This window comes from Mesocricetus auratus, unplaced genomic scaffold, assembly GCF_017639785.1.
Source record: "Mesocricetus auratus isolate SY011 unplaced genomic scaffold, BCM_Maur_2.0 contig_5839_pilon_obj, whole genome shotgun sequence".
NCBI lineage: Eukaryota > Metazoa > Chordata > Mammalia > Rodentia > Cricetidae > Mesocricetus > Mesocricetus auratus.
Genome location: NW_024430472.1, coordinates 2441 through 20270, shown reverse-complemented (window position 1 = coordinate 20270; position 17830 = coordinate 2441). Strand labels below are relative to the sequence as shown.

The 17830-nt window shown below is 44.1% G+C and overlaps 1 protein-coding gene across 1 annotated transcript; it reads left to right on the top strand.

Annotated features, from left to right (window-relative positions):
* The first annotated feature begins 786 nt into the window (after window positions 1–786).
* On the top strand, window positions 787–9794 carry LOC121138065 (oxidation resistance protein 1-like). Its single transcript, XM_040740883.1, has 4 exons — window positions 787–976; window positions 3678–3830; window positions 7064–7248; window positions 9320–9794. Exons 3-4 carry the CDS (start codon window positions 7106–7108, stop codon window positions 9777–9779), a joined length of 603 nt encoding a protein of 200 aa, XP_040596817.1. The 5' UTR covers window positions 787–976; window positions 3678–3830; window positions 7064–7105; the 3' UTR covers window positions 9780–9794.
* The last annotated feature ends 8036 nt before the right edge of the window (window positions 9795–17830 follow it).

The window sequence follows — 17830 nt, the reverse complement described above, 5'->3', positions numbered from 1 at the left end:
ACACACACACAGTTTCAACACCATTAGTTAAAACTTAGCTAGGTTTTCTATTGATTACACACACACACACACGTTCCGACACCATTAGCTAAAACTTTGCTAGGTTTTCATATGGCTTACACACACACACACACACACACACACACACACACACACACACACACACACAGTTCCAACAGTAGCTCAAACTTTGCTCGCCGCCAGCACTCCCCTCCAGTCCTGCAGAGTGTCCAGGTCGCCTGCGGGGGCCCCACACTGCCCTCGGGCAGGAGGCTAAGGGGTCCTCCCTTCCGTGGCGGTCCAGAAAGTCAGGCAGGCAGCGTCCGGGACGGGGCGGGACCAGGCGGGGCGGGGCGGGGCTGGGCGGGAGGTGGGTAGCGGGCTGCTCCACCTTGGCGGGACGGGGAGTGGGGGGAGCGCGTCTAGAACCGGCGCGGGAGACTTAAATCCCCAGGACGTGGCTAACCTTGGGTCCGTCCAGGGAGGAGAGAGACAAACTCTGCTCGGTGCGTGTCTGCCCGCGGCGGGGCGCGGGAGCGAGGAGCAGAACTTTTCTGGAACTTCATGCTCGCCCTCTCCACCCACACCCACGCATACACCCCCCCCGGCGCGCGGGGCCCGATGGTCCGCCCGGGCCCCAAGGAGGCCCGGCCCGCGCGCTGCCGGCCTGGACGAGCCGAGCCGCTGCCCGACCCCCGCCCCCCGCCCCCGGCTTGGCAAGCTGGGCCGGGCGGGCGTTGTCGCCCTGAGAACCGTGGCGACGGCGGCATGGACTACCTGACCACGTTCACCGGCAAGAGCGGCCGGCTGCTGCGGGGCACGGCCAGCCGCCTGTGGGGGCTCGGCGGCGGCGGCGGAGGGGAAGAAGCCCGGCAGGTGCGCTTCGAGGACTACCTGCGGGAGCCGGCTCCGGGCGACCCGGACTGCGGGCCCGTCGAGCATCCGCCACCCTCGCTGGCCAGTCCCGAGGGACCCGGTGAGTGTCCCCTCTCGTCCCTGCGCGCGGACGGACGGACGGATGGGGACGGGGACCGGGGTCGGGGACCCGGGGTCGGGGACCGGGGACGGCGCGGGCAGGCAGGTGTGCGAGCCCTGCAGGCTCGCAGCTGCCCTTCCTGTCCCCGGGACGGGCGCCACCGACTCGTCCCAGGCTCCGGGGTGGGATCCTTCCTGTCCTCTGCCTCCTCGGAGCAGTTGTGAAGTGCACGGAGTTAGACTTCCAGAGCTAGATAGCTAGATTTCTACTCAAGGACCTTTCTGTCCCTTGTAGCTAAAACAAAATTACAGAGAAATATCAGCAAGCCCTCTAATGAGCTGCAAAACCATTGAATCCAAAGCCAGGCTTCTTTCAAAGAAGTTCTCCACCGAGATGATGCTATTTTGAATACTGCACACTTATGTAAGCTGTATTGAGATCGGATCACAGTCCTCTGAACAACTGGGCCTCCTTTAGAAAGGAAAGTGTCTCTCTTGTGCTCTGCTGAGCATTCACCGAGCAAACTCCTGCATTCTTTTTAACAGGGTTACAATGGGAAGATTGGGATTGCTGTAGATAGCAGTTGACTTGTAGAATTTGAGGCCGAGGGAACGTCAGAACGTGTTGCTCACCGAGGTATATCTTCATTCAAGGAGAGCGTTTGACAATATGCTTTGTGTATATTTTTTCTCTGAATAACATGATTTCACAGTAGACAGTGGTAGCCATAGGAAATCCACGTAATTTGGGGGTAATTGACCGGCTACAAACAGAATGTGTTCGTAGCTCTTTGTCTATTTGTTCCTCCTGATGATCTCTAATCATCTGGTTTTGGGGAGTGAAGCATTCTTTCCGTCACCCGGTGGAAGATTTGAAGGGACAGTGCATTATTGTGATTGTAGTCACTAGTTCCTGTGAATATTGGCAACCTGGATTGACATTTCAGTTTCATCTTATTGTTTGGCCAAACATATGTTTAAAACTAAACCTTATGTGTGAGCTAAAAAGTTAATTGGAGGTATTCATATATCACATATAGACAGGGATTTCATGAACAGCCATTGAAGTCATTAATATCACTTACTTAGAGATAGTAACTGTACTGACTGTATTTGCATGCGACACAGAACTTTTAGATAACATGGTAAGTACCAAAGACAATGGTATGTGTATAAAGCATGAAGATATGGAAAGGTCGAGGATATTTCATTAATCGATAAATTGAACATGCCATATAACCGTTATGATCTATTTCTTTTATGTGGTGACCTTGTGAGTAGCATTGAAAATGTCTTTGAACTTGGGTAAGCATTTTAAGTAAGTAAAGCGTGTACAGCAAACTGTAAAGTAATAAAGGACATACTTTTAACGTTGTCCCTAGTCACGTAGGTGTTTTCCTAGCACCTTAGAGCTGAAATCAGCCATTAGCCAGTGGTTGTAGTTAACATAGCTGTTAGGCTCAGAGCTACCTGTTATTATGTAATGCGTTCATGGAAAAGTATACTCACCACTCCATTTCCCGTTTGTTTGAAATACTGTTGCACTTGTGTTTAGTGGAATAGTTTTTCTCCATTGAATTCTGTATTTTAGCCACGCAGAGACATCCTGAGAAGAGCGGCATGAATTGTGTTGCAAGAATGTCTCGTAGTCAGATTGAGCTGTGTCTGGTGTGCGTTAGATGGGCACAGATGGACTTTGGTTTTGAAGTTTACAGTGTGCTTCTGGAGTGGGGGTATGGCTCAGTGGCTCAAGCGTAAGGACCAGAGTTCACATCCCCAGAGCCTCCTCAGACGCTAATTGGTCATGGCAGCCTACCTGTAATTCCCACCCTGGAAGGCACACATGGAGGCGGGGAAGACCAGACGCATGTTGAGCTCTGGTTGGATGGAGGCCACCACCCTCGGTGAATACAGTGGGAAAGCAATGGAGATTGACACACTGCTGAACATCAGCCTCAGGGCTGCACATGTACAAGTAACACATGCGCACACACGTGTGCCCATGTGCCTGCAGACTTTCGTGCACACATAGCATTTACACAGCTGAAAAACACTCTCCTGATGAGTGTATCTTCTTGCCTGCTGTATCACAGATACCACTCATGGCCAGCTCCCCCTTTCTCTGTGCTCTGGCTTCTCTCGGAACCCGTGTTGGTGTTGTCAACACCAGTGGTTAAATTCACAAGCAGCTCAGCGTGTGTATTGGGGTTGTGAGGGTTACACGTTACTTAGATTTTGATGCTTGTCACAATGTTGTATGTGCACATGTGTAGGTGGATATAATTCCTATGCATCCTTGTGCTGTAGGCATTCAAAGTGCAAGTTCATGATGTATTTAAAAATCTTCATTAAAATGGAAATATCCTTATTATTATAATTTGTGAGAATTTGGGGGCTTTAAGATTGAGAAGAAGAGAGAGCAGTACTTACTGGGGAGAGTATTTCCATTATGTATTTATCTAGTTTTCTTTTATTTAGTGATTTATTTTCATGTGCATTGGTATTTTGCATACATGCATGTCTGTGGGAGGGTGTTGGGTCCCCTGGAGGTAGAGTTATAGATGGTTCTGAGCTGCCACGTGGTTGCTGGGAATTGAAACCGGGTCCTCTGGAAGAACTCTTAACCGCGGAACCATCTCTCCAGCCCCCTTATCTAGCTTTCTAAGGCATTTTTTTGTGTGTTTTGTTTTGCTTTGTTCAAGACTCCCGATGTTGTCCATCCAAAAGAAGCGTTTCCCTCCTCTGCTGTCAGCAGTATTCGGCCTGCAAGAGTTGTGTCTTCAACCTCTGAGGAAGAAGAAGCGTTCACTGAGAAGTTTCTCAAAATTAATTGCAAATACATCACCAATGGCAAGGTAGTGAACAACATCTTGGCTGTTCCTAAACTGTGAAAGCTTGACACGGGCAGTTTAAGTCAAAAACGTCAGCCATCCATGAGATCTATCTGTACAAGGTGACTGTGTGTTTGAGTTAGCATGGACCGTGCCCCTGACTCAGCATCCGGTCATCTGTGGCAGTTCCTAAAGGTCATGATGTGTAAATGAATTCACTACACTAAGCATCTTTGAAACAGCAGCGTTGACTATGCAGGAGTACTAGCTTTGAGCAACTTAGTGTGACACAGAAATTGAAAGATAACTCGTCCTTATTGGATATGTACTACATGGTAGAATGTATTTAGGTGTGTTCATTTAATCTATTAAAATAGGAATAAACATTCCTACTTTGGGGCAAGTAAATTGCCTTTTGAAGTGCTTTGGTTCGCTTCTAAATACTTGGCGATATGCAGGTACTCTTCGTTAACTAATGTCTGATTTGACTCCATGTCAAATGTCAGATAACCTCCTTACTCCTTTGTGAAGGCTTGATATAGGTGACTTATTTCCTCACCCAGAGTCTGTGGTAAATCTTGTGTGTATGCTTGAAAAACACGCACATTTTGCTTCTACTGAGTGGAACATTTTGCAGTACCAGTGAGACCAAGTCGGGCAATGCTAGCATTCTTCTGTGTCTTTACTGAGTTCTTGTTTTTCTGTGAATTCCTGGCAAGGACGTGGCCCTGGCTCCACTGCAAACGTTAGTTTTCTGCTTTTGGTTCCAGTGTGCTGTTAGAAATGTGGAAATGCCTAGTGTTCTCGCATTGTTCTGATGGACCGAGTCAGCCTGAAAAGCCCACTCGGGCCCCAGGCATCTGCCCTGCCTGGAGTCTGCTGGGGGGCACACTGCTCTAGGAAGTTTTAGCATGGTTCACCCGGGCCTGCTCTCTCAGGCAGTCTTTGTAAGGTGTGTGTCTTGTGGTGGGTGCCCCACTGTAGGTGCGTTTGAGATGGTCAGTTCTTGAGGTTTTCGTGAATTTGACTTGGAGGAAAGACACTTGAAGGAGTCGCCTGTGCATCCCTCTAGCCCTGAGGGTGGATTCCTAAGCTAAAGCAGATTGATGAACCCAGTGGGTCAGGTGTCACCTAGGTTCAGAGAGGCAGTAGAAGGAGCTCCGGAGGCCGTTGGGTAGCATCGATGTGTGTGGAGAATTGGAGGCATTGTCGTTACACTGGAACCTTTGTTCCCTTGTAGCTAGTTAGCATTATCTCCTCGGGAGAGTCCTCTAAAATGTAGCAGAGGGTGCGTTGATGTTATGAGCCAAATCTGCTGTGGGCTGGGTTGCCCTCAGCGGTAGAATACTTGCCTTGAGTGCCTGGTGCTCTGGGTTTGATCGTCAGTATTGCCAAAGCAAACACAGAACCCAGGATACGGGATTGTCAGTTAAAATTCCTATAAAAGTAAAACTCCCAAAATCTCCTTCAGAGAACCTCGAATGCGCTTGCTAAGTTGTAGCCAGTTGCTTGGCTTCGTTTCTCAAAATCTGTAGTTTGCAGAAATTGAAGCAGTAAAGGGGACAGAAGTTTAGAGACCTTGCAAGGTTCTGCTCCAGGGCGTGTACTCTAGCCTTGTTTCCGTGCTGTGGGACTGTCCCCAGCAGTGTCGGTGTCCTCGGTGGCACTTTCCTGGCTCTCACTGGCGTGTGCTCCTCTGTGCTTCAGCAATATACACCGCTGTAGATGGGTCCATGAAAACCCTGCTCCAGGCTGGGTAGGCTGACGTTCTCCTGTCAAAGATTCATTGTCTGAGCTAAAAGTGTCGGAGAGGGGCTTCGAGATGGCCCGTGGTTACTTAAAGGCCCTTGGAAGCAAAGAACTAGCTTCTGCACATTGTCCTCTGACCTCCTTACGCGTGTTCTGGCACACAGGCCACACGCATGTGCACACGCACACTCACCTTCACACTATGAGTAGAGAGGTGTTCGTTCAACTGTTTAGATCGTTTGCCCCAACACCGCGTGTCCACTCGCACTTCCTGTTTTAATATTGCATAGGGTTACTGTGAGTCTTTCATACCTGTAACGCCTGCTGCTGCCGCCTCTCCTCACTTTTCTTGGGTAGCTGCAGTCATCAGGAGATCTTCCAAACATCACTAAGTGACGGTCACTTCGTCCTGTAAAAGGCACTGTCTGCGTGACTGCTGAGTTTGGACTGTGACACCGAATCAGGCAGGATGCCCGGGTTTCCCTTCCCCTGGCATTTCAGGAGAAGGCGACACAACTTTGAATAGCTGTTTGATTTTCAGAAGTTTGTCACGCTTTCTCTGTGCTTGTGAAATGCTGGAACAGGAGTTTGAACCTGAGAGTCAGGCGTTTCACACATGGGGTATGCGCATGCGTCTTGTGACACGGGAAGGAACTTGGTACCCGCACTCTGCATCCTGCTCGCTCGTTTGTTGTGTTCTGTGGACAGATGCCCGCTCGTCTCACCTTTGTTTTCACGGCTGTGGTTCTCAGCTAGGATCGTGAGCTTCAGTCGGCCGCGTATGGACAGAGTATGCCCTCCAGGAAGCAGCAGATACTAACGCGTGCTAATGCTGCCAACTGTCTGCAAACCTCAGTTGACAAAAGTAGACTCCTAGAGATTTGTATCTCTATTTATATAAACTCATTTAAAATTCATAGTCTTTAATTGTGAATAGAAAGTTACACTTTAATATGAATTTTGTCTAACCAACCCTGTAGATGAAGAAATGGGCCCTAAAACTTTGCATACGGAAGATCTCAGCTAATGAATAGCAAATTTAAGCTATTTCTCAAGCAATATTGCTATGAAACTACTCCTTTACCACTGGTAATGAGTTATTAATACACAATATAAAATGTACACGCTGTTCTCATGTAGCCCTGTTTGGAACTAGTATTGGGAGAAGAACACAGGAGGTGGTGTGCATAGTCCTGCACAACTTGACTTTCTGAAGCACACGTTTGACAGTCCCTTCTTAGCTTTGTAATCTAGCCGTTGTCTCCCTTTGTAAATCTCAATTTCACGTGTTTTAGGTAGACTATGATATTCTTTGCATCCTGACTCTGCTGAGGAAAAGCATAGTTTCCTGGAAAGCATGCTTCAGGAGGGAGCCTTAGTGCCTGACTGCTCTGGGTATAAGGTAGATAGATGGCCAGAGGTCAGGGAATGCATAGCAGAGGCATCTGGACTCTGAACTGAACTTGTGAGCTTTGAAGATTGAATGGTTCTTTCTTTTTCCGTCTTAGGGCACTGTCAGTGGCGTGCTGCTAGTCACACCCAATAATATAATGTTCGATCCACATAAAACAGACCCCCTGGTTCAAGAGAATGGCTGTGAGGAGTATGGCATCATGTGCCCAATGGAAGAGGTGATGTCAGCTGCCATGTACAGAGACATTTTGGATAGCAAAATAAAGGAGTCCTTACCCGTGTGAGTGTTCATGTGCTGCTCGCCGCAGCTTCCCTCCCTCCCCTCCCTCCCCTCCCTTCCCCTCCCCTTCCCTTCCCTCCCCTCCCTCTCCCTTTCCTGTCCTTTTTTCTTCCCTTCTGTCTTCTTTCTTTTTAGCATCTAGATAGTTGACCCTTCTCTAATATTCTTATTTTATTGGTTTTATCATAACTGTTTTTCATTTTGTTCAGTAAGACAGGAAAAATGTAAGCAGTATTGAATAGGCAATTCATAGCGTGTCTGGTATATAGAGAATAATTGTGTTAAGTTTATATTTATTTAGTCAAAGGGCCGGATATTTGACAAGTAACCTCTAGTATTCATGTGACTCAGTGCTTATCAGCCTTTGTTATCTAGACAGACAATTAAAAATTTTAGCTTGCTCTGTATTACTAATTTTCCCTGAAGGTACCTAAAGAGTATACTGCGTGTGGGCTGTGGAGTGTTGCAGGGGTAAAGATCTGGCATTGCGATAGCCAGGATAGCTTTACATTTACGCGCATAGTTGTGCTTCTGGAAACAGAGAGCACGAAACACGTAAGACAAGACCTGCAGTTGTTCTCATGAAGGGGGGCCTGGGATGTACAGCCAAGTAGCCAGCAGAAATAAAAGACTGAGAAAGAAAAGGAGAGGCAACATCCAAGGAAAAGTAGGAGGAACTGATGTGGGATAGAAAAGAGCGCCCCCCCATGCCAGTTTAAAGATTAGACCTCAGGTGAGAAAAGTTCCAGAGGGAAAAGGAGCTCCGTTTCAGGATCCTTTCCACATGGGCTGTGGCTTTGTCATTCAACATATTACCTGGGAAGACAGGGACCTGGGTCCCCGCATTTAAAATATCACCAGAAGGAAATACCCTTAAGTCTTGGTCTATATGCTAATTGGAATCAGGATTTGGCTTCAAAGAAGATAAATGCAGCAAATGGTTTTGCAGAGCAATGCTTTGCAGAAATAAAGTAGATGTAATGGGTTTCACCTCTTTAATGTCTGGGTAATTGATTTTTAAAGTGCTGTTCTGAACTGTGTTAAGTGCCGTAAGTATTAATGGTTAGCCATTCAGAATATTAATCTCAGGCTAGAAAACTCACGTAAATAAATATACTTAAAAAAATCCATTAACAGCTAGTCTCTTGATTCTGGGAAGTGTATACAGGAAAATCTCCCAAGGCTTGGGTCCAGTTCCTTGACCCTGTGGGTGCAGTTTAAGCAAATCACCAGTAGGTGGCACCATTTCACATTCAGTATTGCCAGTTAGATGCCTGGGTTTCTTAAAAAATGACTACAGTAGAGAGACAGAAGACACTTGAACTAATTGTTTAAAGTAACTACACTTCACACATCTCACTTAGAAAAACTGTGTGTCTTGTTACAAAGACTTGAAAAGCACGAGAAAGTTGATCAGGAGACTTGATCAGCTTCAGTATCCGCAGGAGGCCTCTTATTTGGAGGTGACTTGTTCTCTAGCCGTATTTGCCCAAAGCCTTTAATGATGCTTGTCTCCAGAACCGACCACTTGCAAGCATTGGTATTCACCTAAACCAGTGCTAACGAGGGTGGAAATGAGCCCCGGCTGTAAAGCATTCACTATCTAGTTCTTTAACTGAACGAACTCTTAGGACTGTTCAACTCATCAGTTTAGGATTTCCTGCAAATGTTTGTCCTCGGCTGCTCTTGGCATTGCGTTATAGCTTGTAGTGTAGTCTCACCTCCCTCTGCGTGCAACTGAGGCCTGCCTGTGCGGTGATGCATTAAAATTCACCACTTTCTTCTACCAACAAAAGTTTTGGTTCAGTACTAAAATCTCGTCAAGAATCTGTTATCAAACTTTGTTGTAGATCACGTACAAAGACATCTTCCATTGGTGTTTCCCAAGTAGTAAACAGCTGATGAAAAATCTTGATATATATGAAAAACACAGTTATTTCTATTTTCTGTTGAGAGCTAGTCCTTACCTTTTTTGAAAAGCCTCTTCTGTGATATTTTATTAGCTGCTTGGGGAATGCAACATGTTACAGATTTTTAGTGTCTAATAGTTTTTAATTTTATTGAACGACAGAGAAATGGATCAGTTGTCAGGAAGGGACATCTGCCATTCCAAGAAGACGACAGGAACCGGTGCTGAGGACGCCGACTCGAGAACCCGCGACCCAGGTACGACAGTGCCAGCACGGCTCCCCGGAGCACGGAGGAGTCCCTGTCGGAGGATGTCTTCACCGAGTCAGAACTCTCTCCTGTCCAGGAGGAGCTCCTCTCCTCAGAGCTGCAGCGGCAAGAGAAGTCCTCCAACGCCTCGTCGGAGTCTGTGCAGACTGTCAGTCAGATGGTGTGGTGCCGCCGGAGGAGACGCAGACCATGGGGCAGGACAGACCCGGGGGAGAGCCGCAGCAGGACTCGGAGACCGAAGTCGAGGAACTGCGCAATGCTTATATGTATGTGTACAATCTTATATGTTTCTCTGTGTGACTATGTGTGTTGTGTGTGTGTACTTCTCTTTTCTCTACCCAATTCCAATTTAAACTGACTATGATATATCATTCAATGGTAATTTTTAAACATCTTTTGAGACAAGGTTTCTTTGTGTAGCTTTGTAGACCAGACTGGCCTTGAACTCAAAGTGATCTGCCTGCTTCTTTCCCCCCTCCCATCTGCTCCTCACAGAGAGTAAGCCCTCCCCTATGAAGTCTACTAAGTTATCTCAATGATGCAAGGCCAAGGCACCTCCCTACAACCCACACCCCTCTCTCTACCCTGAGCAAGGTATCTCTCCATACAAAATAGGCTCCACTAACTCAGTTTGTACATTAAAGATAGATCTTGGAAAAAACTGCCAGTGAGCTTGTATATGTCCCAGGCATACCACTGTCACCTTTGCTAAGGAAGTCTTGTTGGGTCTTAAGCAGGTTCCCAATTTATCATACCAGAGTCAATGATCTATCACTAGCTTGGGTCAGCTGACTCTATGGGTTTCCCCATCATGGTCTTGACTCCTTTTTTCACATTATTGCTGCCCCCTCACTTCAGTTGTACTCTAGGAGCTTGAACTAATGATTAGTGAAGGGCCCAGACCCTCACCGAACCATGACAGAATGCAAAATAGACCCACCAATATGTAGACCTGAATCAACAACATGTGCTGAGCTTCTGACAAGCTCCCGATGTTGCCCAAGCCACTAGGATACCAGATATCCTCCATGTGGCAAGGAACCAACCCGAAGTCAGCTGGTGGGCTCTGCGTGTGCTTTACTTATGGTAACAGTGCAGTACAGACCATCGCAGCCACCATGGGAGACCCTCTAAGCATAACAACCATTCTTCCAGATGCAGTTGGCCAATAAACACAGGACAGGTTGCACAAGACTGGAAGTGCACCAATCCTGAGATTCCTGCAGACCCCAGACCCTACCCCTTGATCTACCCCAATAAATTCCCTGCACCATGTTCCCTCTGGGACCTTTTTGCTCCACATGTTGAGTCAGACAAGTTAATACAGTTAACTTGTTAGTTAATTAAAGGCTATTTGTTTTTTTATCAGATCAGGTCTCTTGGTGATTTTGGTATTCAGAATTTGGGCACAATAGGTGTGGATTTATGCATCTGCTTCTATCTATTTCTGGAAGAGGGTGCTACATTCTCTGGGGTTGTGGATTGTCGACTGGGAATCATTTGCTTTATGTCCACTTATGAATGAGTACATTTTGTATTTGTCTTTTGGGGTTTTGGTTATTTCACTCAGGATAGTCTTTTCTAGTTCTGTCCATTTTTCTGCCAATGTTTGGATGTCATTTTTTCTTAACACTGAGACGAACTCCACTGTGAATTGTACATTTTTCTTATCCTTTCTTTGGCTGAGGAACATCAAGGTTGTTTCTAAGATCTTGCTATTATGAACAATGTTGCTATAAACATAGTTGAGCAGATGTGCTTTTGGTGTGAATGTGCCTACTTTATGTTTATGCCCAAAAGAGGTAATGCAGGTTCCTGAGGTATGTTCATCCATAGTTTTCTGAGAAATCATCATACTGATTTCCTCAGTAGCTCTAAGAGGTTGCATTCCCTACAGCAAAGGAGGAGTGTTCCCCTTTCTCCACTTCTTCTCCAGCATGAGTTATCATCAGTGTGTTTGATCTTAGCCCTTCTGAGATTGTTCTTGTGAGAATTCTCCATTTAGATATGTACCCCATTTTTAAATTGGATTATTTGATTTTTTTGTCTAGTTTCTTGAGTTCTTTTTACATTTAGGAGATCAGCCCTCTGTCAGATGTGGTATTGTTGAAGATCTTTTCACATTCTATAGGAAGTGTTTTCTTGGCTTTACAGAAGCTTCTCAGTTTCAGACAGTCCCATTTATTAAATGTTGCTGTCAGAGTTTGTGCTTCTGGTGTTCTGAGACTGAAGCTCTGACCTCCATCTATAGTTGATTCTGGGCTGATGTATCTGGCCTAAGTCTGAAATCTCTGTCTCTACATTCTTCATCCAGCAAAGTGGATTAAATTTCCCCTATTTATACACTTTCTTTGTTAAAATAATATTTTCATTTATTCTTTTTAAATTTAAATGTACGTTACATAAAACTATACAGGAGAATTTGTAGTTTCTGAATCAGTTAAACACTGACGGAAGGTATGCTCTCAGAAAAACTTTTCCTACAGATGTGTATACTCCCCCATTCCACCAAGGTAACCTATGAGGGTCTCCAAGGTAACATTAACTCTAAATGAATGCATTGTGATGCCAAGAATACCCCTCCTAAACCTACCCATGTGTCTGCCTCAATCATTCTCCATCTTAGCCTTTGAGACAGGTCTTTCCCTGTCTTTAAATGTTATATTCTCCTCTGCATCTTTAAGTTGTTCTCCTCCTTGCCTCTTACCACTTCTGTGGCACAGAACTGTATCAAGGACCAGAGTGTCATGAGTGAATTACAACACTCAGAAATGACTATCACCAGAATTTCCCCATCTTTAGAGTGACTGACTTCTCTAACTGCTCCAAAGTCAGCAGAGGCAGATGCAGGTGGGCCAAGGGCATGGTACATCCTGTATCCTGAATTCTTCCAGCTCCTTTGCCCCGGACACTGTGAAGGGGAATCTTGGATGCCACCTTCACACCCAGTTAAGAACCCTGGGCCTGTCTGGGACTTTTTCTTGGTTCACAACTGATACAGGAGGGCCTGCCCACTGTGGGTGGTACTGTCATCCCTAGGCAGCAGTGCCTGGGTTGGGCAAGGAAAGTAGCTGAGCTTCAGCCAGGGAGCAAGCCAGTAAGCAGTGTTCCTCCCTGGTTTCTGTTTCAAGCTCTGCCCTTGAACTGCTTCCTTGGCTTCCCTGGATGGTGAACCACAAGCTGTTGTGTAAAGTAAGCCTTTTCTTCCCCATGTTGGTTCTAGTTAGGGTTTTATCACAGCAATAGAAAGCAATTTCAAGGTGTGTATTTGCTCCAAGCTTTTATTCAGTGCACTTAAGTTCTGTCTCCTTCCTTATACTTCCTTAATTTGTTATTCGATTACAATTTTCTTTATATGAGTTTCACACTGTATTTGTTATCATTGAAACATTTATTACATATATTAAGAGAAACTATTGGTTCTCCAGGAATGTTTATTTTTGCCTGAGGATGAGGGAAGGGGTTGATTACCATTTCTTCTCAGGGGAATGAGTATATTCTAAGGTAGAATATAAACTGGGATGAGAAGTTTGAGAATCTTTTAGTGCAGGGATAGTTTAGGTTATTTTTCCTCTATCTGCCAGTGAGGGAAATCCAGGGCATGCTTATTTGTTCTATCCATCTAGGTAGCTATGAATCAATTACTTTGGGTGTATGCTAATTCCATGTCCTTGGATATCTTGGAATGTCTTAGATGGAATGCTTTTGCCTGGGACATACATACACTGACCAAATGCCTGTCATTAAAGATAACTGCAGGAAGTCAGATCTCTGCAATTGAAATTGAGAGGGAAACCAGGACCTGATAGTGGGAAATGGGGCTCACACAAAGCTAAGGATTAATGATTTGTAACCACACCTCTTTATTGGAAAGAAACATTATAGTCATATTTTGGAAATGTGGGCACAGTTTTCTAGAATTCCTGCTGATTGGTGGGTGTTAAGAGAAGCTTTTTCTTTTGAGAGAATCCTTTCCGCCAGCCTGGTTCTAGAGCTGCATCAGTCCCAAATAAACACACAGGAGGCTATATTCATTATGAAGCTGTTGGCCTTGCTTGTCTCTTACTGGCTAGCTCTGCTTTAAGTAATTACCCCATAGTTGTTAATCTAAGTATGTCTCTTACCGGAGAATATTTCCGGGCTCCTACCCCATGGCGTTACATGTTGACTCTCTTGTGTTTCTCCTTCCCAGAATCCTCCTGGACTCCTAGCCCCACCTATCTAGATTCCTGTTGGCCAGCAGTAATTTATTGACATATACGCAGGACTTCCCCAACAGGGGTATTTAAGGGACCCAGAGTAACTTAGAATGATGGCCAAGTTTCACTAGGGTATTCTGTGAGGCTGTATCATATCAGGCAGCAGTCTAGAAGCTATTCTAGTCTTTGAACTCAGAGGAAATTTCAACAAAGGCACTCTGAAAAGCTGAATCATATGGACCATCTATTCCCATTTGAGATACTTTAACTTTTATTTAAAGTTTAAGCAGCATGAAAATAGACTGTAAAAATGAAGCTATAAACAGTCTGGATGGAGAGATGAACTTGAAAGGCAACAGGGTGATAAGTGCATGTGTATGTGGCTGACAGATAAGCACAGAGGAAAGTTTAGAGGAAACACATGAAAAGCACAAAGTAAGACAGCAGAACAGAGCACTGTGAAGGTCTGAGAGTCAGACGCTGTCCAAGCCATAAAGCAGACTCTTCTCCACCAACCAACAGAACAACCCTGTGCCAGGTCAAGACGGAGCACTGAGCTTGAGCCCTGGTGTCCAGGTGTCCACTACACCTGGCTGTGCAAGCAGATCAAGAGGGATCTCTTTCCACATTTGGCTGTACTATTAAAGTAACTGAACAAAGAAACTGGAATTTCCCACAACCATCTGGTTGATATGGAAGGGTAGTCTCTAGACCTTTGTCTCTCTTCCTGCTGAGCCTCCAGTGGATTAATCCCCTTTTCCAGTGTTTCACTGCTAACTTTGTCTCTTCAACTGACATATTGAAGGAGCATGGCTAAGCATGGCTCATCAGGGTGGTCAAAGCCCAAGTACTGCCAGCTTTTGTAACAGCTAGTGAGAGGAAGTACAAGCAAGAAGTGGTGTGGTTTTTTCATTTCAAAAATGACATTCATAGATTGAGATGGAAATAATGGCCTGTGGAAAACAAGGTGAGGGATCCTGGAATACAGGGAGTTTGTTCAGGAGCCAAGGGCTTTTCTATCTGTTAGCTTTTTTATTAAGAAGGCCAAAATTGTGGTCTTTCTATAGTGACATGGGAATTAAGTGTAAACTGTGAACTATGCACTTTCAAGAAGGCCAAGGAAGAATATTAACACCAGTGATATTTTTATTGACCTTGCTTTCTTTAGGAGTTGGTTCTAGGTGCTATGGAAACAGAATATATATATATATATATATATATATATATATATATATATATATATATGTGTGTGTATATGTTGGTTTTTATTGTCTTCCATTTACCTTTTAGTTTTATGTTCAGAAAGAAAAGTTACAGTATGTACTGCATTTGACTACTTTTCAGTTTTGCAGGCTTTGGTTCAGGAAAGCATACCACATTGTGTTTGCCCTTCTTCTTTGTGGTCAGTATAAAACTGTTCACTGCTGCTTTGTTAACCTTGTTATCTTATTGATATTGAAATACGATTAAAGTTTTAATTTTAACTATCCATGGAGGCCATCTTGAAAACAAGTTTTGCACATAATAGAGATATTTCACTGAACTTATTAGAAATGGACTCTGTGATGGCTCCCCAAAGGCTCATAGAGAGTATCACTATTAAAAGGTGTGTCCTTGTTCGAGTATGTGTGGCCTTGCTGAAGGAAATGTGTCACAGGGGTGCACTTTGAGTTTTCACATGCCTGAGCTGGAAGCAGTGTCTCTTTCTCTACCTGATTCCTGCTGATCCAGATACAAAGTTCTCAGCTACCTCTCCAGTATCATGTCTGCCTAAATTCTGCCATGTTCTGTCATGCTGATAATGGCCTAAACCTCTGCAGTGTAATGTAGCTCCAATTAAATATTTTCCTTTATAAGTGTTGCCATGGTTACAATATTTATTCACAGCAATAGAAACCCTAACTAAGAAAGAATTTGGTACCATGGATTGATTATTGTAGTGCTAGGCCTCACCTTGGTTTTATTTAGAAAAATGTGGACTTTGGGACTTTGGATTAGGAAAGTACCTGAATGATTTACATGGTGCTTAAGGGGCCATAGTATTAGCATTATGGAAGATAGGGTGCTGGGGTGATTTGAATTGTGAAGGCCTGGTTCAGTTGCTATCAGAAGAGAAGAATATTAATATGTAGTCTAGACATCATTCTTGTAATATTTTGGTGAATAATGTGACTACTTTCTATCCTTGTTCAAAAAATCTGCTTGAGGCTAAATTAAAGAGTTATGGATTAAAAGCTTTGCCAGAGGAGATTTCAAGACAGTCTGGGATTGACTGTGTTGCTTGGTAATTTTTGGCCATACTTATACATATCTATAATGAAAAGAGAAAGGAAATATATAAAATCTATAGTTTGAGAAGAAAATGAACACCAGGCAATATAAACATATTAAAGAAACCCCTGATAGTAATTGGAGTAAAAAGGAGTAATTATCTCAAAGAAAGGTGTCAGCTAACTAAGCTTCCAAATTGTTAAAACAAATTTACAAAAAGCTTAGGCCAATTCATGGTAGTGCACAAGTTTAATTTCACCACCCAGAATGCAGAGACTGCAGATATTGGATTTTGAGACAAGCTTTGTCTTTGTAATGAGTAACAGGACAACAGAAAACTGTTGAAAAGGGAAGTTGGTGAAGATGCACTTGAGTGAGTGGATTATCTCCTAACCCACAAAACAACAGAACTTAGCAGCTTTAGCCACATGTTTCTGGCTTTAGCAATAAGGACAGAAAAAAAGAGGTTATAGAATCTCTATGCCTAGAGGAAATCATTGATTCCATACATGTATCAGGGGTGACCCTGAATGGGGGCCTAGAAATATTTTGCTTGAAGCTCTGAAGTTGAAGCCTGGATTGTCGTGGAGACTACAAGATGTTGCAGATGCCACAGTCTTGAGATAACTCCCAAGGAAACTGCCAACAGGGAGTGGAGGCAGTCCATCAGAGAGATATGTGTTACAGTCAACAAAGCTGAAAGGAGTTGGAGATCTGCAGACAGTGTTTTCATCAGTCAGGGAGATACAAAATTTGAATTTGCCCAATTGTTTTTTGGTCTAGATTTGGTGGAACATTTCCTTTTCATGCTTCTTTTCCACACTTTTAGAATGGTAATGTGTATCTTGTGCCATTACAAGTTAGAAGTATGTGATATGTTTTTTTTTTCAGTTTGGCTTTTTCAAGGAATTATATTTAAGAGATTGCATGAGACGGAGAAGAGACTTTGAACCAGTGAAGATACTTATAGTCTGTTGTAACTTTTGAAGTTGTAATACACGCATCATGATATATATGCCTTCAAGCCTATGGGGAAAAGGGCATGGAATGTGGTGATTTGAGTGAAAATGGCCCCGATTAGCTCAGAGGCAGTGGCACTATTAGGAGGTGTGGCCTTGTTGGAGGAAGTGCATTGTTGACAGTGTGTCTTAAGGTTTCAGATACTCAAGCTAAGCCCAATGTCTCATCTCTCTTTCTTGCTGTCTGTCTCTCTCTCCCTTTCTGCTGCCTGCATTATTCAATTTCCATGAGTTTGTAGGTTTTCTGCAATTTGTGTTGTTGTTGAATTCTAATTTTAAAGCATGGTGATCTGATAAGATGCATGGAAGTATTCCAATTTTTTTGTAGCTGCTGAGGTTTGATATGTTGCCTAGTATGTGGCCGATTTTTGAGAAGTTTCCCTGTGGTGGTGAGAAGAAGGTATATTCTTTTTTATGTGGATGAAATGTTTCAGTTGGGTCATTACTTCTATTAGACCCTTTGCTTCTTTGTTGAGTTTCTGTGTGGTATTCCTGTCTAGTGGATGAGAGTGATATGTTGAAATCTCCCACAATAACTGTGTGGGGCTTTATATGTGATTTAAGTTTTAGTAATGTTTCTTTTACGAATGTGGATGCCTTTGTATTTGGGGCATAGATGTTCAGGAAAGACACTTCATCTTGGTGGATTTCACCTGTGATGAGTATGTAATGACGTCATTCATCTCTCTTGATTGATTTCATTTTAAAGTCTAGTTTGTTAGATATTAGGATTGCTACCCCTGCTTGTTTCTTGGGTCCATTTGATTGAAAATTTTTTCCCAACCTTTAACTCTCAGATAATATCTGTCTTTCAGGGTGAGGTGTTTTTCTTGTATGCAGCAGAAGGAAGGGTTCTGACTTCGAATCCATTCTGCTAGCCTGTGTCTTTTTATGGGTGAGTTAAGGCCATTAATG